General features: G+C 56.7%; 1 protein-coding gene across 1 annotated transcript in view; it reads left to right on the forward strand.

The window, feature by feature from the left end:
* Positions 1-27,834, forward strand: part of SORCS2 (sortilin related VPS10 domain containing receptor 2) — a gene marked incomplete at its 5' end in the record, with an annotated part of 487,825 nt that overhangs the window by 402,353 nt on the left and 57,638 nt on the right. The window contains 4 exons of the mRNA XM_046655787.1: positions 10,298-10,371; positions 15,014-15,078; positions 17,475-17,593; positions 20,909-20,998. Coding sequence (XP_046511743.1) covers positions 10,298-10,371; positions 15,014-15,078; positions 17,475-17,593; positions 20,909-20,998 — 348 coding nt within the window. The remainder of the gene's footprint in view (positions 1-10,297; positions 10,372-15,013; positions 15,079-17,474; positions 17,594-20,908; positions 20,999-27,834) is intronic.

The following is a 27,834-nucleotide window of genomic DNA, read 5'->3' on the forward strand; positions in this document are numbered from 1 at the left end:
GATGGGTGGATGGGTGGATGAATGGATGGGTGGGTAAGTGAATGGATGGATGATGGATGGATGGATGATGGATGGATGGATGGGTGGGTAAGTGAATGGATGGATGATGGATGGACGGTGGATGGATGGGTGGATGGGTGGGTGGGTGGGTGAGTGGATGGATGGATGGATGGATGGGTGGATGGATGATGGATGGATGATGGATGGATGGATGGATGAATGAATGCATGGGTTGGGGGTGGATGGATGGTGGAGATGGATGGATGGCAGTTGGGTGAATGAATAAGTGAATGAATGAATGATGAATTTCTATCAACAGGGACCACCCAGGTCAGGGACCTCCAGATGGAGACTTCTGGCTGGCCTGAGCCATGGCTCCCTATAGCACCTGGCCTCCTTGCTGGTCCTTGCTTTAGTGTGTCTGCTCTGACCTGGAATATATCACATCTGTTCACACACCATTGGTCAAAACAAGTCACGTGCCAAGGCCTGGTCCTCACTGACTGAAGGATGTCCCCGAAATTCCCTGGCCTCACCGGCTGCCTCTGTGCTCCCGGCGCCTTCCTCTGGGACAGCACGTGCTTCTGGGCATTAATACGCTACTTAGCCTTCCGTGTAATTAGACTAAAGCACAATCACAGAGACTTATTTTCCTGCAGAAGTTGACTGCATTGCAATTGCTCCTTAATTTATGGTGCCCTGAAAAGTTAATGGAGCTGAAATCTCGGTTCGTTTCCTTGGTTCTCTTCTGTGACTATAAGGAAAGAAAAAAGAGAGAGAAAAGGCTTAGTTGTGGTTGCAAAACGAATGAGGAATTTGAGGAAATTAATAACAATGATGGGAGGCCTCTCGTTTTTTTGGGCTTTATGGTTTTCAGAGCTCTCTAACTTCCGAGCAGCAGGACAATGTGGCAGGACACTGGCTTGGCTTCCAGCAGACCTGGCGTAGCGGGCAGGCCTCTGCTGCCACAGTACTGAATGACACCAGTCCCAGATCCCAAAGGCTCACAGCGACGAGCGTCGGTTCTTGTCCCTGGGTCTGAGTTGGCTGGGGCTCTGCCGGGACTGGCCAGACGTGGCTCCTGGCTCCTGGTGGGTTTCAGGTCTCCACCTGTCTCTTATTCTGGAACCAGGGGTTACTGGGGACATGCTGTTCCTACAATGGAGGGCAGGGGCTCCGGGGGGCAGAGGAGCCACACAAGCAGCTGTGGCATGTCTGCTTTGACCTAGAATATGTCAGAGCGAGTCACCTGCCAGCCCCAGAGTCAACAGGGTGGGAGTAAATGCCCGCTCACAGGACTGGCAGGTTTGTACAGAACCAGTGGCCCCTCTCTTTTCTCCCCAGATGCCTGCCCCTTCCTCTAGCAGACAGACCCCACCCCCACCCCCAGACTGCCCCATCCCTACTCTCAGTTCCCTCCTTTATGGCATCGTTATAATTCAGGGCACTCTGAATACCTTATTTGGAGCCTGGACAGCCTTCCTGGGGGAAAGCCTAACGTGGTGGCCTTTTTTCAAGGCCTGGAAAAGTGCAGTAGGCTCCTGGGATCACAGGATTGGAGGGCCGGGCAGTCCCTTCCTACCCCAGCTCACCGGGGACCACGGGCATGAAATTGACCAACCTGCTTCCCTGTGCTCAAACCTCAGACCTGCTCACAGGCAGGGCCTGGCACTGACCTCTGAAATGTCAACAGACCCACTGTTACGTTTGGTTCTGCCCCCTCAAGAGCCTCCTCTGTTTCCCAGCACTGTGAGAAACTGAGCTGAGCCTGGGACTGCCTTCCAGAAATTTAGAAGGCAAGAAGAAACACCCTGGGAAGCCAATCATGGAAGCCTTCCTGGAGGAGGAGGTTTGAACAGGGGTGGGGTGTATGTCTACTTTTTAATACAACTTCAGAACAACAAAGATGATGGCAAAAGAAAAGCAAGTGCACCTCCACAATCCTCAGCCCTGGTAAAACTGTCTGCGTGTACCCACGCTGAAGGGAAGGGACAGCGCTGTCTGGGGGGCAGGAGTGGGGTGGGACAGCAAGCGGTCTCACGGGAAGGGCCAGAGGGGATGTGGCCGTTGCAATGGATGCTGTGAGAGGAGCGGGCAGGTGAGCTGCCCACGGGGCTGCGAGCTTCAGCACCCGGCTTTCCCTCTCTGACCGCAGACCGCCGAAGTGGGGGGAAACTGGGCTTCTCTGAGCAACAGAAAGCCTTGTGAGTCTGAGAATCTTACCCCGCGGCGTGTGTTTCCTTCTTGCTCTGCCCTCCTGTGTCTGACAGAGTCAGGGTGACACAGGACACTACTCTGGATGTTTCAAGCAGAAAAAGACTCAGCGTGGGGGTTGCGTGCTCTCCATCCTGCTGGGAGGCTGGGAGAGGGGACTTCAGGCCGGGGCCCCCAGGGTCCTCCCAGAAGCCTGTGGAGCTGTCCCCCGTGGGGAGCTTCTACCTCTGCCCGTGGGGAAGGTGGGGGGCCAGGACCCTCAGTGGACTTACCAAGGTCAGGAACACACAGCTGATGTCAAGGTCCAGGCATCTGAAGTCACCACTCCTGCAGTCCACACTGCCTGGCAATGTCCACAGAGCCACGCTGGACACTGGCCTGCAGCGCCCAGCTGCTGCCTCCGCCACGACTGCCCCTTCCCTGTCTGGAATGAGAGGAGAGATGCCGGAGCAAGTCCCCGTGAGCTTGCTGGCTGGCAGAAATGGCCCAGGGTGGCAGGAAACGCCTCCACGTGGCTTTCGCCTTCCAAACCTCACACAGGTGTGCCTGTCTGACTGGTGCTCTAGCTGCAAGGGAGCCTGAGCAATGTTGATTCGGCTTTCCAGCCTCTGCAGTACGCCGGGGCACCCTGGTGAGGGACGGAAGGATGCTGGGTGCCAACCCCCACCCCCCACACTTGGCTGAGAGCCCGGTGGAGCTGCAGCACCTCCAGTGGCTGCGTAAGCCCTCCGGGCACGTGATTCTGTGGGTGCACCTCCCCTGACCTCGTCCTACTCCTCTACCTCTCTCCCCCTTGCTCTGACTTCTGATCATTTCTCCTTGTGTCAGAGTGGCCCATGTGTCCTGCGTCACTGCCTCCACTCCTGGCTAGGAGGAGGCATCCTGAGTCGATCAGCCTTCTGCCGGAGCGGCCGGCAATTTTCAGCTGTGGTAACGTGGGTGCCCCTGCAGTGTTTGTTCTGGTTTATTTGCTGGTGTTTGTCCTTTATTAGGCAGAAGTGGTCTATTTCTGTAGCAGTTGGCAGTGCACTATGAAATCCCCTCCCCAGAGAGTGGATCAGAAGGGCTCCACACAGTCCTGGGGCAGGCGTCATAGGTGCCCGCGCGTCGGCAATGATGGCGGTGATAATGCCATCCATTAATGCAAAGTTTTATTACTGGCTCCCGGAAACTAACAGCTACAGACTCACTCTTTATTCACTTATTGCCTGAGGATATGGGCAGTGCTCTCCCGATTCGCAGATGGGTAAACTGAGGCATGAAGTGGAAGAGGCTCCAGCCTGGTCACTCAGATGGCCCAGAGAAAGGACTAGAGGTGACCAGCCATCCTTCCCGGAGGGACTCCTCAACCACTGGTACATTATGCTCAGGTCTACAAGATGGGAATTCCTTCTGTAAGTGAACACTGTGTGACCTTGGGCAACTTACTTAACATCTCTGAGCTTCAGGTCTTTCATCTGTAAAGGGGAAAATTACCCATTGCATGGTGGGGTGTGTGTGTGTGTGTGTGAAATGAAGTAGCGTTTAACAAGCTCTTAGCTCACTGCCTGGCTCCATGAAAGGCCACAGCTGCTGCCAGTGTCACCATTGAGGCCCTAAGGGAAATTCAGTACAGTCAGTCGCTCCAGCCACAGATCTTTACAGAGCACCTCCTATGGGCCCAGGCGCAACTCCACATTCTTAATAAGGTGGGCGAGTTCCTTGCCCTCCTGAAGCATATGTTCTAAGAGATGAGAACGTTTCCAAAATCCCCTTATTTAAATATTAAAGGTGATGATTTCTTATCACGTACCCTAGAGCAGGTGTCAGCTGATGATGGCCATCACCTGCTTTTTTGAATAAAGTTTTATCGGCACACACCCACGCCCATTTGTTTACAAGCTGTCTCTGGCTGCTTTCCTGCTCCAAAGGCAGAGATGAGTAGTTTCAGCAGAGACCGCATGGCCCACAAAGCTGAAAACATTTACTAGCTGGCCTTTTCCAGAAAAGTTTGCCAGCCCTGCCCTGGAGTCAAATTTGTTCATGCATTCAGCATGCCCAGCAGCGGTGGGTCCCAGGCTAGGCGTGGTGACAGAGAGGTGACAGGTAGGCTGTGCCCATGAGCAGCTCGTGCTTTGCAGAGAAGCAGGAAATAAAATTCCCAAGACGTGGAGGAAACAAAGCGAATGGCTGTGAGCTTCAGAGGGCGTGAGCCCTTCTCTCAGCGGGTGCAGGGCTGTGGGTCAGGAAAAGCTCCCAGAGACGCAGGTAGCCGAGCTGGGCCTGCGCCGGGAGGACGTCAGAGGCAGAGGCAGTGGAAGCTGGGCTTCTATTATGGGCTGAATTGTGTCCCCCTAAATCCATAGGTTGAAGTCCCAACCCCCAGCACCGCAGAATGTGACCGTATTTAGAGACGGCCTTTAAAGAGACAATTTAAGGTAAAATGAGGTCATTTGGGTGGGCCCTGACCCAGTCTGGCTGGCGTCCTTGTAAGAGGAGGCAATAAAGACACAGACATACAGAGGGATGACCAGGTGAGGACACAGACAGAAGAGGGAGTCAACTTAAAAAGCAAATTTGCCAATTTTTATCCTCAAAATGAGTCTATTCAGGACTAGCCAAAAGAATTCCAATCGGGATGTGCATGCTCTGGGGAAATCGACAGAACAAGGAGGGAGCTGCTTTACGAAGAAAAGGGGAGAGGGAGGGAAGTCCACTGGGGGAAGAGTAGCCGGTCCGGGCCACAACCGCTTCTCATTGGCTGAGCTGCGATGTTTCTCATTGGCTGAGCAGTGGCATTTCTCATTGGCTGAGCTGTGACGTTTCTCATTGGCTGAGCTGAGGCGTTTCTCATTGGCTGAGCTGAGGCGTTTCTCATTGGCTGAGCTGTGACGTTTCTCATTGGCTGAACTGCAGCATTTCTCATTGGCTGAGCAGTGGCATTTCTCATTGGCTGAGCTGTGACGTTTCTCGTTGGCTGAGCTGTGGCGTTTCTCATTGGCTGAACTGCAGCATTTCTCATTGGCTGAGCAGTGGCATTTCTCATTGGCTGAGCTGTGACGTTTCTCATTGGCTGAGCTGAGGCGTTTCTCATTGGCTGAGCTGTGGCATTTCTCATTGGCTGGGCTGTTGCCGGGTGGGGAGAGAAATCTTCCTTCATAGTAAAGTGGTTGTACTTCCCGTGGGGATGCAGCTCCATCTCCTCCTGGCTGTTGTTCCTGAGGATGTGTGATGGGGTGAGTGCTCCCCCTGCAGCCCTCCCAACTCCAGTTTTGTGAAGGTTTCTTATTAATTTCCATGATGGCTGTCTGCAGGCCGAGGGGAGAGGCCTCAAAAGGAAGCAGCCCTGCCCACACCTTGGTCTCGGACGTCCGGCCTCCAGGGCTGGGAGGAAATAAGTCTGTGCTGTTTAAGCCCCATCCGTGGCACTTTGTTGTGACCGCCCTGGCCGACTAACACACTGTCCCATCAGAGAGAACAGCCGGAAGGGAAGCCCGGGGTGGGGCGGGGAATGCGTGCACCCTGGGGGATGGGAGCTTCCTCTCTGCAGAGCGTGTGGCTTACACCACTCCAGAGGGAGGGCTGGTGCAGAAGGACCCAGGGCAACCACTCCACGCCTTGAATGTCAGGCTGGGGGACTTGAACTCTCGCCTGCAGAGATGTAGACTTGTGTAGCCAGGCTGCCCGGAAAGACAGGAGCTGGCCAGGTCGCGGGGGAGAGGAGGAGGGCTGTTCCAGGCAGAGGGAACAGCATGTGCAAAGGCCCAGAGGCAAGAGAGAGAGAGGAAAAAGTGGGTTCAGAAAACAGCAAACAGTTGAGTGTGGCTAGAGCCTGGGACGTGAGGGAGCTGGAGAAGGGGCACCCGTTCTATGTGGATGGGGCTTGGGGAGCCCTGGAGGGGTTCAGCTGGGCAGGGGCCTGGCGCCGGGTGGAAGACGGGCTGAGGGAGATGCAGACTCCGCCTCCTTGAGTAAGGAAATGTAGCAGTTGTGGGTGTTTCTCGTACAGGGGAGAGCACGGAGAGTGGCTTAGCAAAGAAAACTCTCACGGTGGTTTAAGGAAAAGGGACACTGATTTCACTGTTATCACCAGGGTCACAAAGTATCGAGTCAGACAACCATTCAGAATGACTTTCCTTCTAGAGGCTGCGGTGAGCCTGACAGGCGGGAACAGCCGTCCTGAAGGGGGGTACCTTCCCACAAGGCCCGAGGTCAGGAGACAATGTCTGCACGGGGGCTGCTGAGCAGGGCTTCTCAGGTCCGCTCCTGCAGGGCCGAGCGCTCGGATGCTGTTCGCTGGCAACAGGGAAAGGAGGTTCTGACACTGCGAGTTACACCATGGAAGGGGGCGGGACCGACAGGAGCGCCAGCCCGCGGCGTCACCCTTCGCATCCTCAGCCTCCCTCTTCCCCGTGCTCCCTGAGGCAGCACTCCATCTAGGATGACAGCCAGAGTGACGTTCGGCCTGGGGACTTCAGATCTCCCCTTCCAGCTGGCTCCCTGCGGTGTGAAGCCTGCAGGAAAGAGCCCCTGGTGGGTGTTGTCTGAGCCTCTGGCTCCGGAAGGACTCAGCAGGGTTTTCAGGCTTCTAACATTGCGACAGCATCTTGTAAGCTGCCTCATCTCTAGATTCCCTGAGACAGCCCAGCCTGTGTGGCGGGATCCGTAGGAAGTGTGGGTCGTGGGTGCCTGGCGGCCTGCCCTTCCCTCAGGGATACAGTGCCGACGGTCCCCATCAGCCCCACCCACTGAGGGGGGAAGCTGGCAAAAAGCCCTCGAAAGAACACAGATGAAAGTGAAAGGTGAACTGGGGACATCCATCATAGGATCTATAGAATTGCCCGCCCCCACAGCCAAGTCTGTGTTTACTCACCACCTGAGAGTCAGGAATGAATGAAATGTCTGGAATGCAGCTGAGCACAGAGCCAAACCCACATGTGATCCAGTTGACCCCCCGAGCTTCTGACAGAGCGTCATCCCATTTTACAGCTGGGGAGAAGTGAGGCTCGCTGCAGAGAGAGCAGGGGTTTGAGCCCAGGTCAGCTGACCGCACAGTTGCAAGACGTGGTCCTGGGCGTCCTGGTCTTGCTGTTGGGGGAGTGCCCGGCCATCTGGAGAGGGGCCGAGGCCGGACAACCTCAGCAGGGCCCCGGTCCACATCTCATTCGCCTCCCCCAAACAGGGCAGACAGGGGACCACCTGTGAGCGAAGCTATCAGCGCCTGCTTAAAACTCTTCCCTGAGCCCCCACCCCTGAGAAAGGAAGTCACATGTGTGCCCGTCCTCCAGTGTCCGGCAGTGACAGTGGCCTTCACATTGCCTGAGGCCCGGGCTGGGAGCCAGACCTGCTGTTGGCTGAGCACCCCCCACCTCTGGCTTTGGGGCTGTGCGCAGGCGCTACCTCCCCTTGGATGGCCTCTGCCTTGTCTGCCTGCAGACGTCCCCGTGACCCTCAGAATGGTCTGATGCCAGGCCACAGTCGGAGTGCAGTGAGGGAACAGGAGCCCTCCAGAGATCTCATGGGGCCTGTGACCTGGGGAATCGCTCACAACAGCACTTGGTAGGGCTGAGGCCAGGGGGCAGCTTTACTGGGGAGCAGAGCAGTGGTGGCAGACACCACCGCGACCCCAGGCCGGAAGGGAGAGAGACGGTGGCCTCTGAGAACCCCGTGCCTGAGCTGAGAAACTGCTCTGGGAGCTAAATTCCCAGAGCAGGACCCTGGGGTCCCTCCCTCGTGGCCTCTGTGGACATGGCTAACGGGCCCCCGAAGGTGGGGTGGGGGAGGCCTTCTTCCCTCCTCTGCTTCCGGTCTCTGTGTGTTCTTCAGGGCGGCCGCCAGGCGCTGCTGGAGGCGGGATGTGCTTCCCAGCTCCCCACTCACCCTTGGGCCCCGGGGTAGACTGGAGGGTCCAGGGGAGCGAGTGAGAGTGTGTGTTTGAACATAGGTGGGTTGCGAGTGTCTGTGTCTGGATGTGTCTCTGTGTATGTGTGATGCCTATGTGTGAGTGTGTTCACATGTGTGTGCATATGTCTGTGTAAGCATGTGCGTGCAGATCTGTCTGTGTCTGGGGGTGCATATGCTTGTGTTTCTCTGTGCATGTGTGTTTGTGTGTGTGCATACACATGTATCTGTGTGTAAGTGTGTATGCACATGCAGGTCTGTGTGTGTCTGTCTCCTGTGTGCATGGGTGTATACATCTCTGCCCCCGTGTGTGCATGTCTCCATGTACGTGTATGCATTGTATGAGTGTGTGCATATGTGTATCTGTGTGTGTATTGTACGTGTGTGTGTGTGTGTGTGTGTGTGTAGCTTCCTCTGGCTTCCCAGGCCCGAGGCACGGGTCCACCCCACTCTCTCAGTGTGCAAGGATGTCCGTCCTCACGCGCAGCTCCTTGCTCTCCATCTGTCGTTCCTCCTCTCCGACTGGGAGCCCTGCAGACACAGGCCAGGCAGGCTTCTGGGGATAGCCCAGAAGCTCAGCAAGGTCCGGGGAGGCACAGCCACCCCACAGGCCCTCAGGCCTCTGCTCCTACTGGCCAAGACTCTCCCGTGTCCAGTGACACTTGGAGTCCAGCCTTGTCTCGGCCTCCGGGGCATGATGGCTGCCCAAGGAGGCGGGTCTGGGAACGCATCAGGCTGTGACACACAGCGTGCCAGCTGTGCACATCCTGCTGGCTCCCTGAGCCTCGGTTTCCCATGGGAGAAAGGAGGTCCTGAGTCCCACCCAGTGCAGGGGGCTGGTGCAGCGTGGGGGAGCTGTGACATGGCTGCCCCTCCCACCGCCCTACCTGCGATCCCCAGGGGGCTGCCTTCCCTCCTCCCCCTCACCCCTGGCGGCTCTCGTGTCCCTCAGGCCTGTCTTGTCCCCTGAGGGGGGTTGGGACCCTCTCACAGCGGCAGAGGTGGAGGAGCAGCCTTAGCTCCTGCCTTGTGGGTCACCACGACTCCACTTGGTGTTACCAAACCCGCTCTGTTTGCTCAAGGACCATCCCCACAGGGCCTCCTAGGTGGAGCCTCCCCAGGCCTCCTCCCCACGCCTGTGCAGCTCCCTGAACGGGCCTCTCCTGAAGCCCCTGCCTCCTCCCGAGAGCCTGCTGCCCTTGGCTCCACCCAGGCCCGGCCTCCTCAGGGCCTCCCCGCCTGCCCGCAGCCCGGCCTCGTCCTCCCCAGCACCCGTCTCATCCGGCCCGCCTGGCAGCCTCAGGAGGGCTGACTGTGAACTCTGCGGGGTCCAGGGCAGAATGAGAAATGTTCAGACACCAGTACACACCCCTTCCCTTCCTCAGCCATTCCTCTCAACCTACCGGGCTGTTTATTGACTTCCTGCTCCCTGGCGCAGGGGGACACAGGCAGGGCGAGTGCAGGCCCCCAGGCACCCGGGGGCTCAGTGCACGGGGCACTCAACCCTGACCCTCCCGGCCCAGGCCCCCCTGGGGGTGGAGGACGGTGGCCACCACAGGGTGGAGACGGGCACAGATCATGGAACCACTTAGAGTCTGTCCTGGGAGGTGGCCAGAGGGAGTACCGCACGAGGGCCCAGGCTCCGAGCCCCAGTGAGCTTACGCTGCATCGGCTCCACTTACAGAACTCGAATTCAAAGGTGAAGTTATTAGGAAGTCCGAGTCGGCTCCGGGCCACAGACGGGTAAACCCTGGGCTCAGGGCCTGTGTGAGCGCAGGCCCCGTGCCGCTGCAGTGGTCACAGACCCACAAGGCCACCTGGTGTTCGGCCCCCAACCAGCCTACACAGAGGGGACCCTGCTGGTTCCTGCGCTCACCCTCTTGCACATTTCCAGCCCTTTGCAGACTCCTCCTCTGGGAAGCCTCCCTGGATTTCTCCCTGGAGAACCTTATCTCTCAGCTCCTACCACCTGCCCTGGGGTCAGGAAGGACTCTTGATGGAGCCCCCACACCTGGCCTTCAGCCTCTTGGGGGTTGGTGCTCCCATGGGGCGCAGGGCCTGCCACCAGCAGGCCCTCTGCCAGGGCTGGACAAGACCGACTTCCCCTGGGCATCCGTCATGGAGGAGAGATCGCCGTCTCTGGGAAAAGGCCTGTTCCACATGTCATGAGCAAACTTTCGTTTCTCTTCTTTCTGCCCTGAAGCTCTATGTGACCTCTGACCTGGGGAAGAAGTGGACGCTTCTGCAGGAGCGAGTGACCAAAGACCACGTGTTCTGGTGAGAGCACCCCTGGGGGCCTCAAGCCCCCCACTGCTCAGGGCTCCCCACCTCTCCTGCTCTGGCCCCTGCCCTGCCCCTCCGCACCCAGGGGGCCTCCAGGGGTCCTTTCTACTCTGCTGGGGCAATGCAGGAAATGGTTAGGAGTCCAGGCCATGCACGCACACGTGAACCAGCTGTGCAGCTTCGCACACTCGATAGTCCCTCTCTGAGCCTCCGTCTCCTCCAGGATAGGAAAAAGTGCTAAAGTACACAAAGCCGGCACAGTGCCCCACACTCTGCCACTCCCTTTTTTCCTCCTCACTGCCCCTCCCTGCCCTCCTGCCCCTGCCTCTCCCTGCCCTCCTGCCCCTTCCCCAGGTCCTGACCTGGCCCCTGACTGCCCTCCCTGTGGTGCAGCCTCCTCTGCCCCACAGCTTCCGAGGCCCCTGCCCACCTCGGCCCTGCTCTCCGCCCCATTTGACGCCTGGGCCCCTCTCCTGCGGCCAGCGGGTCACCCTGCTCGGCCCCTGTTGGGTGCCAGTGAGAGGAGAAAGCTCGGGAACATGCGCCTGACATGCCATGCAGGGGGAGGAGGGAGCTGCAGAGGCTCCGCACAGGCAGAGGGCAAGCTGGGGACCCGTGTGGAGGCCGCACGTGCTGGCTCCTCTCTCCGTTCACTTGGGAGCCACTCAGCAACTCCCTCCAGCAACATCCTAGTCTCACTGCACCGCCAAGGAAACTGGTGCTCAAGAAAAGCTTGTGGGATGAGCCAGTGAGACCCACGGAGGAGGATAAGGACCCGGCCGAGGGCGGAAGGCCGGGCGGCAGAGGAGCTGGAAGGCGAGAGCTGACTCGGAGCCCACCCCAGCCCACCGGCCTCGCCGAGACCCAGCCTTCTGCTTAAACTGCCTTTGGAGCTGCGTGCAGCCACACACGTGTCCTTTCCACCACATTGCTCTGTCTTGTGTGCACACGCACATGCACACATGCATTCATATCCTTTCCCTTCCTTCTCGCATTTGCACAACTAACTATGGCACAGGCCTCCTCGTCTGCCACAGTCCTGTCTCTCTGGTGGGGGAGCACCGTGGAAATAGTGCCCTATCCCTCTCTGGCCCCGTGTGCGCTCCTGCTAATCCCGCAGGAGCCAGCTTCCTGCCTTATCCCCAAGGCTGAAGGGAAGCTGTGTCTCGGCTGAAATATCTGCTCCTGGTCAGCTGCTTTTCACTGGTGGGAGAGTGACAGCTCTCTCTCCACGTGGCCAACCCTGGGAGGGCCAGGTTCCTTCCTCAGAAACTGGAGCCCCGCCATCAATCACTGGCCTTGTCATTGATGTCAACTGCTGTCCCCAAGGGCTCACAGGAGGTGGGGAGGGGGCAGGAAGGGGGGACTTCCGAGCCGCCACGGTGGCCTGCGGAATTGGCAGAGTGGCCGAGCTGCTGTGGGGCGTCCAGTCCCTGGCCAGGCTCGCAGGAGACCCTCCGGCCAGAGAGAAGCCAGCCCGTAGATGCTGGAAGGTAGTTGGTACGAATTCGAACATGCTGTTATCCTGGGCAAACCACATTGTTTCTTCCCCTGAGTTTCTCAGATGGCTCCGAGTTGTCGTGGCTGCGGATAGTCATGCCGGACGCTTGGCCCCTGGGGCCGGAACTTCTCCTGGAGTGTGGTGACAGTGTGGCGATGGGGCCCCCTTGTAAGCAGTGAATAATGCTGTCTTGACAGCATCTCCAAGGTGCTCTTTCTTCTTCAACTGACAGTGGGAATTGTCAAAGCTCCGTGTTCTGTCTGAAGCTCGGCTGTTTATGTTTTGAGAAGCTGTACAACGAGTGAGCCCACTGGGGTGGCCTTGCGGGCATGGCCACTCAGGGGGACGTCCTGTGCTCTGTCCGGGCCCACAGTGAGCTCTTCACTTCACCCTCCCATTAGTCTCACAGTGGCCCCAGGACAAAATCTACTAAGGGCTGCCCAGTGGCTGCCATGTTGTGCGTGCTGACCGTCACCAGGCTCCAGGCTGAGAGTGTGAACGCGTCCTCTTGTGGAGTTCACACAACACAACCTGAGAGTCTTCTCCTCAGGTTACAGAGGGGAAACTGAGGCTCAGAGAGGTGAAGGCACTGTCCTAGGTCAGGCTGCTGGTAAGAAGGGCCGTGGCGTCCTCTGCTCAGGGCGGGTGGCCATGCTGTGGACCACTCTGCTGGGCAGTCCAGCTGCCTGCATGTCCCCAGGCGTTGCCGTGTCTGCCTCTCCGCTCAGCCCTGCATTGGCCCCCGGAAAGCCTCGGCCTCCTGCTCCGTCAGCACGGATGCCTGCCCTGGTGGGTGGACGGCGGCAGGGCCTCTGGACTGTCCCACTGCAGGCTTGGTCGGGTGCCTCCAAGGACTTATCAGAACCATCTGCACCGGAGCCTCCCTTAGCATCCAGTGGGAGGACGAATCAGCTCCCTGTGGCCCCAATGCACTGCCCTCTCCAGAGATGGGCTCGCCCGCGGGTTGTTTCATGTGACTGCTGTTCCTGAACAGTGCTCTGGAGCCAGGCCCGGGACCTTCCCCAAATGCCCCATCTGGGGACCTTGACAGACAAGAAGGCACAGGGGTCAATGCTTGCGGTTTCCTGCAGGGGGCCAGGCTGCAAATGCAGAGTCTCTCGTGGTTTTCAAAACCCACGGCCAGTGGTTTCTGGGGCAGGGACCTCGGGCCCACTGTGCTCCCATGCCTAGTGAGGACCTGGCACAGCCATGCCAGGAAAGGAGGGTGGGAGACCCTTGGATGGGAGAGTGAGGGATGGGAGGGGGGCATGGATGAACCTATGGAAAGAGCAAATGGATGGATGAGTGGGTGAAGGAGTGAGGGAGTGAAGGAGTGAAGGAGTGCATGAATGAATTAGTGAGTGAGGGCATGAGGGAGGGAATGAGTGAATGAATGAGTGTGAATGAATTAATGAATGAGTGAGTGAATGAATGAATTGGCGAATAAGGGTGTGACTGAATGAGTGTTGGATGAGTGAAAGAATGAATGAAGGCATGAATTAATGAGTGAATGAGAGAATGACCGAAGGCATGAATGAGGGAGTGCATGAATGAGTGAATGAATGAATTAGTGTGAGAGTGAATGAAGGTACGAATGAATTAGTGAAGGAGTGAGTAAATGAATGAATTAGTAAGTGAGTGAGTGAGCAGTGCACAGGCGGTGTCGTTTCCCCACTCTACAGATGATGGATTGTCAGACTGAAATCCCATCTGCCCTGCTGAGGACCCGCCAGTGCTCCTGGAAAGGGAACAATGTCCGTCTTTATTCAGAAAAGAGAGGAAAGTGTCAGGCAGGAGCGCTCCTTCCACGGAGCTCACAAATGGCCTATTCACAGAGCCTGAATCCACCTTCACCTTGAAATCCAGCCTCCCCGCCTGGGTTGGAGAGGCTGACACGGGTGCCCACGATTTGAAACGTCAGTGGGCTGCGGGGGCTCCAACCTGCTCCCAGCACAGAGCACCCGCAGGGGCCGCGGTTCTCAGACCCGCTGTGGATCGCCCCCGTCCACCTGGGGACACAGGGGTCACCTGGTCCTTGGCGGGGTGAAGCAGGCGGAGCCCTCCGGGAGGCAGGTCGAGAAGTGAAAGGGGCTGAGTCCGGGCTGGGGCTGTCGGTGATGGGGGAGGGGCCAGCAGAGACCCCGCGCTCTGCCGGGATGTCTGGAAGGGGCCGTGAGGCCGCCCTGCAGGGAGGACAGCACGCCTGTCCTGGGCGCAGAGTGACCGTGGGAAGTGACCTTCATGTCCTGACCCTTGGTTTGCTCTTGGGCAAAGTAAATATGCTGCATCAGGTCAGCGTCCCTGGGGGGCGGTTACGTGGGTGGGTTTGTAACAGTCGTATGGCTTGAAGGTAGATTATAGCAAAGCTCACCAGCTCGTGGGACCCCGACGTCCCACGTGTTCTTGCTTAGGAGGAGGGTGAAGATGGAAGGTTTCTGAGGGAGTCCGTGTGGGTAGATGACCGTCCAGGTGACAGATAGGTACAGTGAATCTGGAAGACCCTGGACCAGGTCATGTCTGAGGTTCCTCCCTGGGGGACACAGCCCACGGAGCTGGACCCTGGAACGCGTCTTTGCTCACCCTCCTCTGGCCCCGTCCAATGCCCCATCAGCAGCCACGGTCCCCTCTGTGCTCCAGGTGCTGCCGGAGCCCATGAGCGACACCATCGTTCTAACCCCTACAGGGAGGCAGTGCACCGCGAGACGGGGGTCGCGGCCGGTAAAGGAGAGGGCTCCTGTGTGAACCCTGGCTCTGCGGCTGACAGCTGGGCACCATCATCCTTGGGGGAGCTGTCCTGCCCCTCCAAGCCTCAGTTTCCTAATTTGCAAAATTGCGGTGATGTTCCCAGGCCTGTCCCTGCCTCCTAAAGTTGTTTCGATCATCAAACAAAAAACCACACAAGGGGTGTGAAGTCTTTCGTGGACAATACTATAAACAGAAGAATGCCAAGCTGGCCCGGGCCCTGCAAGGCGGAAGCAGGGGCTCCGGCTTCTCCCTTGTCCTCTGACCCCCAGGACAAGGGTGACCTCACACCCAGGAAGCTGCGTGGCTACGTGGGGTGTGGGGATTGACACAGGCGCCGTGAGGGGCTGCGGCCCTCCCTTCCTGACGCCAACCTCAGCCCTTCTTTTGCAGGGCTGTGTCTGGGGTGGATGCCGACCCTGACTTGGTCCACATGGAAGCCCAGGACCTTGGAGGAGGTAAGCCGGGAGGGATCCGTGCACCAGGTGTCCCCGAGCGTCCTCACCCGTAGCCAGGCTCACGTGGCCACGTTCACTCCCGCGTCCTCGGTGGCTGGCCCTGCACAGCTGACCTTGCTGTGTTATGATGTGGCATAGTTTTAAGTGGGCTTGTTTTCCAGCTGGGGCTAAATTGAAGTCAAGGTGCTCCGCTCCAGCGGAAAGTCTGTTAAGAGGGCGATTTGTTCTGGCCCCTGAGCACTGAGTGTTTTCCCCTCACTCAGCTCCCCCGCCAGCACTGGCTGAGTGCTGAGCGGGGCAGGGGCCTCTGATGACCTCCCCTCCAGTGGGCAGGGCCCTGGCCACCCCAACCCAGCCGGCTTCATGCCAGAGCAAGCCCAGGTGCCTTGCATGCTACGAGAAAGGCTCTCTGTGCTCCGGAGGGAAGAATATTGGCTGAAGAACATGGAATGTTCTGGAACTATGGCATGTTCTAGAACCATGGGATTTTGTAGAACATCGGAGCCGAGAGGACCCATAGATTGTGCCTTCATTCAACAAACACTTGCTGAGTCTCCTGTGGGCCAGGCCGAGTGCTGACCCTGCTGGGGACGCAGAGCTGAACAAGACACAGCCCTGCCCCTCGCGTGGTGAGGACAGCACAGACGCAGTCGACCGCAGCAGGAGCCATGGGACCTGGTGCAGCAGGGAGGGAGGAGAGTGGCCGGGCGCCTCCAGCGTGCCCATCACGGTCCTGACTGCACGCCCCTGCAGACGCCGGGGTCATGGCCTCCTCCTGCTGGTCTCTCTTCCAGGGAAGACCTGGGCAGACTCTCGTTTAACAAATAGAGGGAGCTGACAGGTACAGAGCAGGGGCGTTCCCTGCATGGGACACACTGTGTGACAGACAGTTCAGTGCCAGGCAACAGAGAGTCCTGGCTGAGAACAGGAGCGCTGGCGTCAGCTCCCAGCCAGCGTGTGCCAGGGTGACCCTGGGCAGGTCCCCTCACCTCCATGCACCTCGGCCTTTCCGTCTGTGAAATGGGTCAGCACACACGAGCGCTCAGCATGGGCACGTCACAGGTGAGCTCGTGGTGGACGGAGCTGCTTCAGGCTCCCTTTACTGTTTCCAAGCCCTCAGCTCTGTCCTGGACCCACCATCCTGTGGGGAGATGGGGCAGGCGCTATTGTCACTAACCAGAACAAAGCTCAGAGTGGCCCCCGGGTTGCCCTCAGGGTCACAGGCCAGTACAGACCCCTGCTGCCACCTTCCTCCATGCACAAATCCAGAAACATCCAGGCCTCACATGGGGCACACAGGGAACTCCCAGCGGGCTCAGCGGAGCAGCTGCAGGGCGCTCGTGTCTCGTGATTCCCTTCCTCCAGCTGGGCCTGCGTTCCTGTCCTTGGCCCACGCACCCTGCCCACAGCCTCCTTTGGGCTCCACGGCATCCAGCTGCCCTGTCACAGCTTGGCACACTCCCCTGGGCTCGGAGCTCCTTGAGGACAGGGCAGGGTCTGACTGATTCACCTCTGTGTCCCCCACAGAGCTGCCAGTGAATCAGCACATGGTCAGATGCCAGTCACCCAGGACGGGTGCTGGGCCACCATGAGGGAGCGAGTGAGTGAATGAGTGAGTGAGTGAGTGAATGAGTGGGTGAGTGAGTGAGTGAATGAATGAGTGAATGAATGAGTGAGTGGATGAGTGAGTGAGTGAGTGAATGGATGAATGAGCGAGTGAATGAATGCGTACAGCAGGAAATCCCGTGGGGGCACAGAAGGGGGACACAACCAGGTGCTGTAGAGGGGACGTGGACGTGGGAGAGGAGGGGTGGGCCGTGGGCTGTGGCTGCTGTGCGGCTGTGTGCACCATCTCACTGTGTCCTCGGCAGTGCTTAGCGGGGTCAGCAAGGTCCATCTTGCAGGGGAGGGACTGAAGCTGAGGTCACCCTGCCGGTGAAGGATGAAGCGGTCGCCTAAAGTTCGGGGAAAAGAACCCTTGGGTCCCACCCCTGTTTGGGAAGGAGACCCCAGGAGGGCGGGAGGGGTGCCGTGCCGTGGTGGGCACTGCAGGTCCCACTGTGGCCCTGTGCTGCCCCTTCCCACGTGTGACCACAAGCACCCAGAGAAGGCCGGTCAGGTGGGAATGCGTGGGGGTCTCCTGCCTGCAGTCCCCTTGGGTCAGTCTGAGATCCCTCTCCCAGAGGGACGGATCCGGGTGGCGGTGTATGTGCAGGTGTGGCCCCGGGTGGGGGTGGCACGGAGCGGCGGGCAGAAGGTGGCTGGGGTCCCACACTCACGTCCCGGCACAGCCCTGCCCAGCTCTAGCCCAGGGTCTGCGAACGCTTCCCGTCGGGGCCGGCCCGTGGGTATTTCCCGGCTGAAATCCTCAGCGTGCCGGCTCCCGTCCCCTGCAGGTTTCCGGTACGTCACCTGCCACATCCACAACTGCTCCGACAAGACGCTGGCGGCCCCGTTCGCAGGCCCTGTGGACCGCAGCTCTCTGACCGTGCAGGACGATTACATCTTCTTTAAGGTGAGCCTGCTCTGGGGGCTTCGGGAAGTGGCAACAGGTGACATGGTGTCTGAGCCACTCTGGGAAGATGGGAGCACCCAGACAGGAGGCAATAAAATGGCTACTTTCCTCTCAACTGCTGCTTTGCTCACAGTGTCCCCCCACCCACAGCAGTGGCCACAGGCACCCCCAAAGGCCCCACAAATCCAGAACCGTGGCTCGGGGACACTGTCCGCTCCTCCTCCCTTCTGCCCACCAGGAAACCCCCACAGCTCAGGGTCCTCAAGCCCAAACCCATTTTGCCCCCTTTGGTTTCAGTGATTTTGGAACTGCTAGGGGCTGCCTCTGGTCATTGCTCTTGGCTGCCGGGCACGTGCTGTCCATGCCCAGAAACCCTTAGGGCCCTGCTGCCTGTGACACAAGTACTCAGGTCACAGGTGGGACCACCCTCAGAAACCATTCAGCAACTCCAGTGAACAACTGGTCCTACTGCTTCTTGATTACCTCCATTGATGAGGACCTCACCCCTTCCAAAACAGCCTAGCCCTCTCCCAGGTAGCCCAAATCTTCAGAAAAGTCATTCCAGCCCTGAGACAAAGCGTTTCCTCTACTCCCATCTGGTGGCCCCTCTGCCTCTGGGACCCCGTGAGAAATCCAAAGGCTCCTACAGAGAAAGCCCCTGGAGGGCAGCCGCTGGGCACTGTCTCCCCAGAAGGCCCCTCTGTGCTCCCCAACCTCCTCTTTGCCCTGTCTCGGGGACGCTCGTCACCCCAGCTGCCCCACTCCACACACATGTGCCAGGGACCCTTGTGGGCCTAGGGGGCTGGAACTGGCATGTCCAGCTCCCGGCCTGAGTCGCTCTGGTCTCCATCGGACGGGACAGCAGGTGTCTGGCGTGCCCTCGGACCACGGCCACATCTGCCATCTGCTCTGGGAGAAGGAGCCTGGGCTTGGGAGGGAGCAGAGAATCCAGACCCTGTGCCAAAGGGCAGGTGGCCCCGGCAAGCCTGGGTGCCAGGCAGGACCTCGGGACATGGCGGACACTGTCACCTCCTTGCAGGCCTGCAGCGTCACCTGTGGAATCACCTGCAGGAGGCCCGGCCTGGAGGAGGCGTCCTTGGAATGGTGGACCCTCTGAGGCTGTGGAGCGCCTGCGCAGGTCGCGGAGTCAGGCACAAAGTGCCTGTGGGTGCTGAGTCAAGGTGCTGAGTGGCTCTTGGCACTGGTTCCTTCGCTGCAGGCACGCTGTGGGGCGTGATAGGGGCCCTGAGAGGCCCTGGGCCTCAGGGGCGGTTCATCAGACACAGTGGGGGGTCTGAGCCTGACAGGGCCACTGACCAGCTTTGGACAGAGCTGTGGTCCCCCAGAGCTTGTTTGCTAATCGGTGAAATGGGTGTGACAGTTGCTGCCTGCCGGGAGGCCTCCGACAACGCCGGCAGCGTTCACTGCTGGGAGAGGCCCCCCTGGAGCCGCCGGATGGCCGTGGCCTTCAGAGCGGAGACGCTCACTTGAGCGCGCTCTGCCAGGTCCTGCTGTGCTCCCCAAAGCCAGCAGAAGTTGCATTGCATCTCCCAGGTGGCGGCCGGTTCTGCCTGGCCCGCAGCCTTGGCTGCACCACCAGCCGCTCCTCCGGGAGGCCTGTGGGAGAGGAGGGGCAGCGGCCTCGAAGGCTCTTTCGAGCTCCAGCAGTGCCGGGCAGGAGGCCCGGCTGTCTCCCCACCAGCTCCTGGCAAGAGTGGGACCAGTCATGCCCTCATTTCCTGAGCATCCGCCCCCGCGTGAGATGCCTCTTTCTCGAGGGGCTGAAGGCCGGGGCAGCCGGCCCACCTTCACCCGCCCCTCCCTGCAGCTCTGCGGGGGGCAGACGGGCTCTGGGACAGGCAGAGGCTTCTCTTGGCCACGACCTCGGCGTCCTCCCCGCCTGCTGAGTGGATCCTCTTCCCTCTGAGAAAGCAGGCTGCCACCTCCTCCAGGAAGTCTGCTCGGCCTTGCTCACCCCAGGGCCCTTTCTCTGAGCCCCCAGGACTCCTGAGCTCCCCCCATGACAACACTTGTGCTCAGGGGCCCTGAGGGCTGGACCACCACAAGCCCTCACAGCTTCTGCCCTCGTGCATGGAATTGTCTCGCAAGATCTTGTCATCATTGCAGTCATGGTGCCCTGCGCGTCGCAGGCCTGTCGTAGGGGTGGCTGTGCGTGTCGGTTTGTAGTGACAGCTATCTCCAGCCCCTGTGTGATTCCTGCAGGGGCCACGCTGCCTGGCGCACTTCACAGCCATTCATCCTCACAGCTGCCTGCCAGGTAGCTCTGATCTTGCCATCCCCACTTTACAGGGGGAAACTGAGGCCCTGAAGAGTTAGGGAGCTCTCCCAAGGCCACGTGGCTCAGAGGTGGAAGAGCTGGAATTTAACCCCGGGCTGTGATGCACCATGGCCTATGCCCTTAAGCACTGCGCTATGTCACCATATACACGTGCACACAAACACACACACGGGCTGCGAACCCACACGTGTGCACACACAAACCGAGAACACGTGCAGATGTGGGAGCATACATGTTCATGCTCTCACAAACGTGTGCGCATAAACAGGGAGAGCGTGCACCCAGATGCACCTGCACACACGTGCACACACAAGGAACGCATGCTCACACACGCACACACCTAGTGCGGCCCCAGGAGACCATCTCCCCTGCACCCCGCACCTGCCCCCCTTCCCCTGCCTTCTCCTGCCCCGTCCCCATGCAGGCGCACACCTCCCTCTTCCTGGCTTTTCTGTCGTCTCCCGGGGGAGACGAGTCCCACTCTCTGTCTCGGTTTCCTCACCTGTGAAATGGAAATGGCCACCGTTCCTGGAGCTGTTCGTTACAAGACCAGATGAGCTGCTCTGAGGACAGCGCCAGCCCATCCACGGTCTCAGGAAACATCACCTCTCATTGCGTTTCTTGTGCCTCGTGGTTTGGTGGCATCTTTTGTGGCTTGAGCTCACCCTTGGCCTGTATCTTCCCAGTGGCTCACCGAAGCACTCTCCCTAGGAGAAATTCTGAGGAGCAGAACTTTCTCCACCTTGCTCCGTGACTTGGATGCAAGGAGACAAGGGGCTGAGAGCAGGTGGGGAAAAAGGTTAGTTCCAACTGAGGGAGGTGGAGGAAGACTTCCCAGAGGAGGGCATTTGATCTGGGGCTTTGAAGGATGAATAGAAGTCTGTGTATTTCAGGCAGAGCAGTATAAGCAAAGTAAAATTTCACCCGCTGAAATACAATGTGTAGTTTTTCATTCATGAGGCTCTGGCTTCACAGGAAACCAAGCTCCTTAAAACCTGTTTCTCCCCTCCTGTCAGGCAACCTCAACAAACCGGACCAAATACTATGTCTCTTATCGTCGCAGTGAATTTGTCCTGATGAAGCTGCCGAAGTACGCACTGCCGAAGGTAAGCGCAGCTTCCGGGTCCCCTTGCCCTGAGGCCACATCCCGAGCCTGCACCGACTCAGGGGCACAGGCCGTGTGCACGGGTGCTGAGTGGTCCCCAGGTCGGGACGGACTCAGGGCCCCAGCCCGCCCTTCCCTCTGCCTGCTCTGCCTTTTCCCAAAGCTCCCGCACATGTGATGTTCCAGAGAAATGTTCCAGGCTACTCCCAGCCTCAGTTTCCCATTCGTGCCCCACCCTTCTCCTTCCTGACACCAGGGCACTGGGACCCCCTGTGTCGTCCCCTGCTTTCATGAGGAGTGTCCTTGGAGGCAGGGGGTGGGGGTAGTTCCCATGTCACTCTCTTCTGCATTCCAACTGCCTGTGGGTGTCCGGTACACAGGAGGTGCTCAATCAAAGCCACTGTCTTCCCTCTGCCTGGATGTGGAGGCTGCCGGGCCCCTGCCCCAGCCCCGCCTCAGGACCAAAGTCCACAGTCCCCTCCCTGCTGATATATTTTTCCCATTTTATGGAGGAGGTGATTGACATTCAGAGAGGCTGAGTAACCTGTCTGAGGTCACACAGCTTGTAAGAAACCAAACAGGGCTCAAAACCAGGTCTGGGAGAGTCTGGGTCCAGCCTGATGCCACATGTCCCTGCAGGGGCACGGCACGGCCTGCCTCACAGAGCTCCATCCCACGTGCCGAGTTTGGAAGCACAGAAGGCAGCAGCCCTTCCTGCCACACATGTTGATTGAGCCTCAAGTATAAGCTGGGAACTGCTGGGGCCCAATGCTGCTGCTGAATCAGATGCCCCAGGTTCCTGCTCTCGTGGGGTTTTCAGAGATGAAACAGGCAGGAAATCAAGTAGACAAACAAATGTGTAAAATAATTGCAAGGTGTGTATTGTGCTGTGAAGGGAGCGAGGGGCAGAGACAGAGTGATGGAGGGTGGGGAAGCTTCCCTGACAGGGATATTTCCTCTGAAGCCCAAAGGTTACAGAAAAGCTGTTCAGGTGGAGGGCAGTGCCTGTGCAAAGGCCCTGGGGCAGGAGCCAGCCTGGCTGAGGGCAGCGAGTGTGGTGGGGTGAGAGGAGACAGGTGGTCTGGGTCCCGAGAGCCTGGGCCATGGACTGGTGTGGAGTCCCGGACATTCAAGCTGCTGCCTGGCCCCATCACACCATCCTGAGCTGAAATGGTTTGAAAAGTACATGAGGCTTTTAAAAACTTCTCAAATTTTCTCTTTAAAAAAGGAAAGGAAAGGAAAAGAGAAGAGAGAAAAATGGAAAGGAAATAAAAAAAGGAGCAAGCGTAGTAGATTGAGTCCAGGCGTGGCTGAGTCAGGAAATTGGAAACTGATGGTTTCATTTAGGGCAAAGGCAAGGGGTGTCCCTGGGGGGGAGGGGACCTTTCCTCCACCCTGGGGGCTGCAGCCTCCGAAGCGTCCTTTGGTCCTTTGTCTGTGTGTGGGGAGGGGGACATGTGGCGAGGAGGAGCTAGGCAGACACCCGCGTCCCTCCCCGCTCCTCTCTGGCCCTGGGACCTGGGCAGCTGCCGCCCCTCTGCAAGGACAGGGGTGGCGGGGCCAGCGGCCAGGCTGCTTCTGAGAGTGTTCTCGGGAGCCCACGGCCTCAAGTGGTGACCTCGTGACCTTGAGTGCCAGCTGACCTCCCTGGACCTCAGAGTCCTCGTCTGCAGGTGCGAGGGCAGCGTGGGTTCCTCGGTCGTCAGTGGGTTTGCAGGAAGCGCCCCACGTGCATCTTGCTGCGCGCCCTCAGCGGTGTGCATTCCGTGCCAGCCGCCTGTGCCCCGTTCCTGTGGAAATGAGGAGTTACTTAAAGGACTCTGATAGGAGATACAGCCCCCGCATCGTAAGTGGTGACAGAAATGAGACACATACATGCCCCTCGTGTCATCCAGTGTCAAGAAAAGACCAGGGACCCATTCAGATCAGTGACATTTGCATTGGTCCTAAATGTCCTCGCTCGGGGGCCCCTACCCAAGACATGGAGATGGGCGGGTGAAGATGATGAGCGAGGAACAGGCCCCCACCGCCACCCCCGCCCGGAGCCCCTCCCTTGAGGATCTTGAATCCTCAAGACCACGTGTCACCTTGCCGAGAACTTTGCCCAGCCCAGAGCCGGCCTGCTTCCCCGTCACGAAATCCAGGAGAGCAGCCAGAATCCAGCATCTCCCACCAGCATCTTGTAGAACCGGCTGATTGAATTTCCTAATCAGATTTTGTGTTTTATGGTAAATTTGTAGTCTTGCCTGTTTCTTCCCCCCAAACCACATTCCATCTCTTTTTTCTTTAATTGCCCAAGTAACAGGAAAACAATAGAAACCGGAGCAGAGGGGACTCGCCCACAGCCGCCCTCAGTCCCGGGGTACCCCCGTTTGGTTTCCCCACAGTCCCTGCCAGATGCCACAGCACCTTCCATGTAGCAGGATTGTAGCCAGCCCGGGGCTGCAGCCGGCTCTCATGCGACATTGTATCACGAGAAATTTTCCAGAACGATACATGGTATCCCTTTAAATGACTGCAAAACTGTCAATGGGGCCGCGCCTCCTTCTCCAGCTGGGCCCAGTTCGCGTCCTCTGCACGCTTGGGCGGCTTCCATTTTTCATAATTATAAACAGGCCACAATGAATATACTTATGCCTGCAGGTGTTTCTTTTTTTAAAATTTATTTTCTCAAGTTAAAATCTAAGAAGAACTTCTGGACAACAGATATAAATATTTGCGTAGCTTAGTTGCTTTCTGAAAGGGCTCTGCCTTGCCGCTGGCAAAGTTAGAACAGACCAGTTTCCACACAGCTTTGCCGAATTTTGTGTTGTGTCATTTCTTTCTGTTTTCTTTCTACTTGAAAAGGGATAAATGGTACCATTCTGCTACTTTAATTCACCTGTCTGTGAACACTCTCAAGGGTGGACAGTTTCTATTGTATTTGCCAGCATCCTTTGCTTGAATTGTTTACTTTGTAATGATTAAAAAAAAACCCAAACTCATGTTCCCTAACAGAAAAAAACAGGCATAGGCTATAAATAGACAAAAGAGGAGAAAAATTCAAATGACTATTGACTGTATAAAAACATTCATAAGAATAAAGTAAAGGTAAATTGACTTTCAAGTGAAATATTTCTTTATTTGTAATAAATTTACATAAAGTAAAACAAAATTCAGGAAGCACGAGAACAAAGCGGGAAGTGACCGCAGGGAGGTGGTGGAGGAGAAGCACCAGGGTCTGACTCGGTCTAGACGACAGGTGCACCAGAGGGTCTGTCGGAGGGAACCCTGGAGCCCGTTCAAAGGCTCACAGTCCCCCAGGGAAGCTTGGATGGTAAACCGAGGTTGGTGTCCACGAGTTCAGCTCTGACCACGGCAGCAGCCTCCCACCCCTCACCTCCAGCCCCGTGGCCGGCAGCTGGGCCCCTGTGCCTGGAGCCGCATGCACGCAGCTCGTGAGAGGCAGGGTGGACAGCAAGGACCTTATCCGGCAAATGTTGGGGGCCTGCGCTCTGATTGTTGAGTGCTGTTTCTGATCATGGGGGTGCAGACATCCAGGGGCAGCCATTATTGCAGCCACTACTGACTTAAGCAGATTCCAAGGGGATTTAAGGGGCCAGAGTCTGTTTTTCCGCCCATATTTTCCTTCTTTTCCCCTTGGGGAGCCAGACATTTGAGGACTAGGGCATCTAAAAGCAACCACATATATGGAGGAATTTAGAAGGTCACCGTGCATGCTCAGGGAAAAGCACAGGCTCAGAAAAGACCTAGAAGAGCTTAAGTTTACACCTCAGGCTGATCCCTGGCACAGAGACAGCCTGCAACAAATAAAAGCAAAAGTGGAAAACAGCAAACTCTGGGGAAAGGGGAGAATCTGATTTCCAGAGATACTGTACTATCTCCAGTTTTCAACAACAAAAACAAATCACAAACAATACAAAGAAAGGATGACCCATTTGGGGAAAAAACCCAGAAATTCTTCCTGAGAAAAAAAACAGATGACAGACCTCCTAGACAAAGACTTTACAACAATTGCCTTAAAGATGCTCAAAGAACTAAAGAAAAGCACAGAGGAAGTCGGTAAAGTGATGTTTGAAGAAAATAGAAATACCAAGAAATAGGCAGAAAACATGAAAAGGAACCAAAAAGAAACTCTGGAGCTAAAAAGAACAGGAATTGGAATGGAAAATTCACAAGAGGAATTCAAAAGTAGATCTGAACAGACTGAAGAAAGAATCGGAGAACTTGAAGATAGTTCAGTGGAAATGATCAAGTCTGAGGATCAGAAAGAAAGAAGACCGAGGAAAAGTGAACACCGTCTCAGAGACGTGTGAGGCAGCATCAAGTGGACCAACATACGCATTGTGGGAATCCAAGGGGCGAACAGAGAGAGAAAGGGGCAGAGAGATTATCTGAAGAAATAATGGCCAAAAACTTCCTGAAATTGATGAAAGATGTGAATGTAAATATCTAAGAAAGCTTGATGACCTCCAAGTCCTGTAAACACAGAGAGACCTGCACCAAGACGCATTGTAATCCAGCTGTTGAAAGACAAAGGGAGAACCTTGAAGGCAGCAAGGGAGAAGCAACTCGTCACATCCCGGGCTCCTCAATGAGATCAGGAACAGGTTTCTCCTCGGAAAGCTGGGAGACGGAAGGCAGCGAGGTGATATATTCGAAATGCTGAAAGAATCTGGTGAAAGCGTTGGTTCATTAGAATGTTCCATGAATTTTATATAGAGATCTGTGGGGAAATTTACCCCATGACGCTCATTAAAAATGTTTTTAAACTTTCCTCAATTACTTCTTTAAAATGTATTCACTACAACTAATGGAATAATACAGGTATCTTCATTCCTCCTCTCCAGAGCCATCTCCCTCCCTCATTCCTCAAGCTGACTGTTGTAGAAACCCTTGGAGACCTCTCAATAGTCACTCTCCCTTCATCTTAGTTTAACTAACTGCAAATTTTAGCTGGCACATTGATTTCCAGCTAAAAAACTACATTTCCCAGCTTCCCTTCAGCTAAATGTGGTCATGTTTCTAAAATCCGACCAATGAGATGTAAGTGGAATTGTCATGGGAGACTTCTCAGAACCCTCCTTTAAAGGCAAGCCTTTCTCTCCCTCTTCCCTTCCTCCTTCCTGTTGCCTTGTATGTCAACATGATGGCTGGAGCTCTAGCAATCATTTTGGCCCATGAGGATAAGGGCTATATCATGGGGCAGTAAAAAGGTGGCCCAGAAGGAGCCTCTGTTCCTGGTGACTTTCTAGAGCTTTCATACTGGACAGTCTACTTCTGGGCTTTAACATATGGGAGATATAACTTCTATCTTGTTTAAGTCACTTTTCCCCCCCAGTTTCTGTTGCTTTCAATCAAACCTGATAATAAATATCGGCAACCTTGGTCTTTCCTTCCACGTATTTCTCCAGGGCAGACAAATAGACACATACAAACACATAGACATATTTTTGATTGTTTTCCATATGCTTTCTTTAAAAATGGAGTCAATAAGTGTCCCTACTTCTAACTTTTCTTTAAAAAAAAAAAAGAATAATGGAAATGCAAATTTAAGCAAAAATCGCATATTATTTATCACTTGTTAATCAGCAAAGGTTTTTGAAAGACCATTCTCAGTGTCGGAATGCATGAAGCGAGATGAGTGGGCTCCGCGCCTGCCAGTGGGGAGAGAAGTGGTCTAAACTCTCGGGACAGTGATGATGTAACTCGAACTTTAGAAATGCTCCGACTCTCGATGCAGCCGCTTCCCTTCTTAGAACTTATGTCCAGGAAATAAGCAGAGAGGCAGAGCTCTGGCTGGGAACATTCACGGCTGTTTTGCACGTAGTGTTGGAAATGGTAAAGGCTCACCAGTCGGGAAACCGTTCAATGAAATATGGTACGTCCACCGAGTGGGCTATCGCACGGGCGTTAAAAGGGGTGTTTACACAGAGTTTCAATGACAGAGGAAAATGCTCCCCATATAATGCGAAAGAGCAGGCTACAACCATATGCGAAAAAATACGTGAATCACACTTGGGAAAAGCCCAAAAGTAAACAGTTTAAAATGTTAAAATCAGGTCTCTCTGGGGGTGGCGTTGTAGGCAACTCTTAGTTGCTTTGTACACTTTTCCTTGTTTCCTAGATTATAGTAAACATCTACCCAGGTGCGGAGGGGACGACGTCTGAATGTATGCAGAGGCAGCGAATAGCGAATGCTTACTGTGCAATTGGCACTGGGCGCACCCTGAGCTGGGGGCCACCCTGGTGCGGCCGATGGGATGCCCCTCCCTGCCGAGGCCGCCGAGTGCCCGGTGGACACAGTGCAGTTGGGCCTGTGGCCGAGCGTGCAGAACTAGGAGGGGGAGGTGGGAGAGAAGAGATCCCCCTGCTCCGTGGGTCGGGGTTCGCAGCATCCTCCGGACCCCCACCTTCCCATTGCACAGACAGGGACCACCAGGCCCTGTGTCCCGACCTCTGTAACCCTTCCCTCATGACGAGCGTCTTCATTCTAGTCAGTCCTGTATGTTCGATTTACATCCAGAGACAAAAGGCCGGGCTCGTGCTGCTGGGGTCCCCCGATTGGGAGGTGCGCAGTGGGGGCTTCATGACACGGGTCCCTTCTCTGCAAAGCCCCGTCTCTGGCCACACAGCAGGGGGCTGGGACGGGCGGGAGGGGACGGGACCCAGGCAGCCTCATCTTCACTCTGATTGGAAGGCCACACCCAAATGGACAGAACAGGGACCCAGTCTGTTATTAGAGGGGAAAACATGCCCTTCTCTAGACCCTACCATCAGAGGACAGTGGAAATGTGAGCATACCCCAAAACTGCACCAGCCCTGCCCCCCAGGGTC

Source organism: Equus quagga, chromosome 3 (genome assembly GCF_021613505.1).
Source record: "Equus quagga isolate Etosha38 chromosome 3, UCLA_HA_Equagga_1.0, whole genome shotgun sequence".
NCBI classification, from domain to species: Eukaryota; Metazoa; Chordata; class Mammalia; order Perissodactyla; family Equidae; genus Equus; species Equus quagga.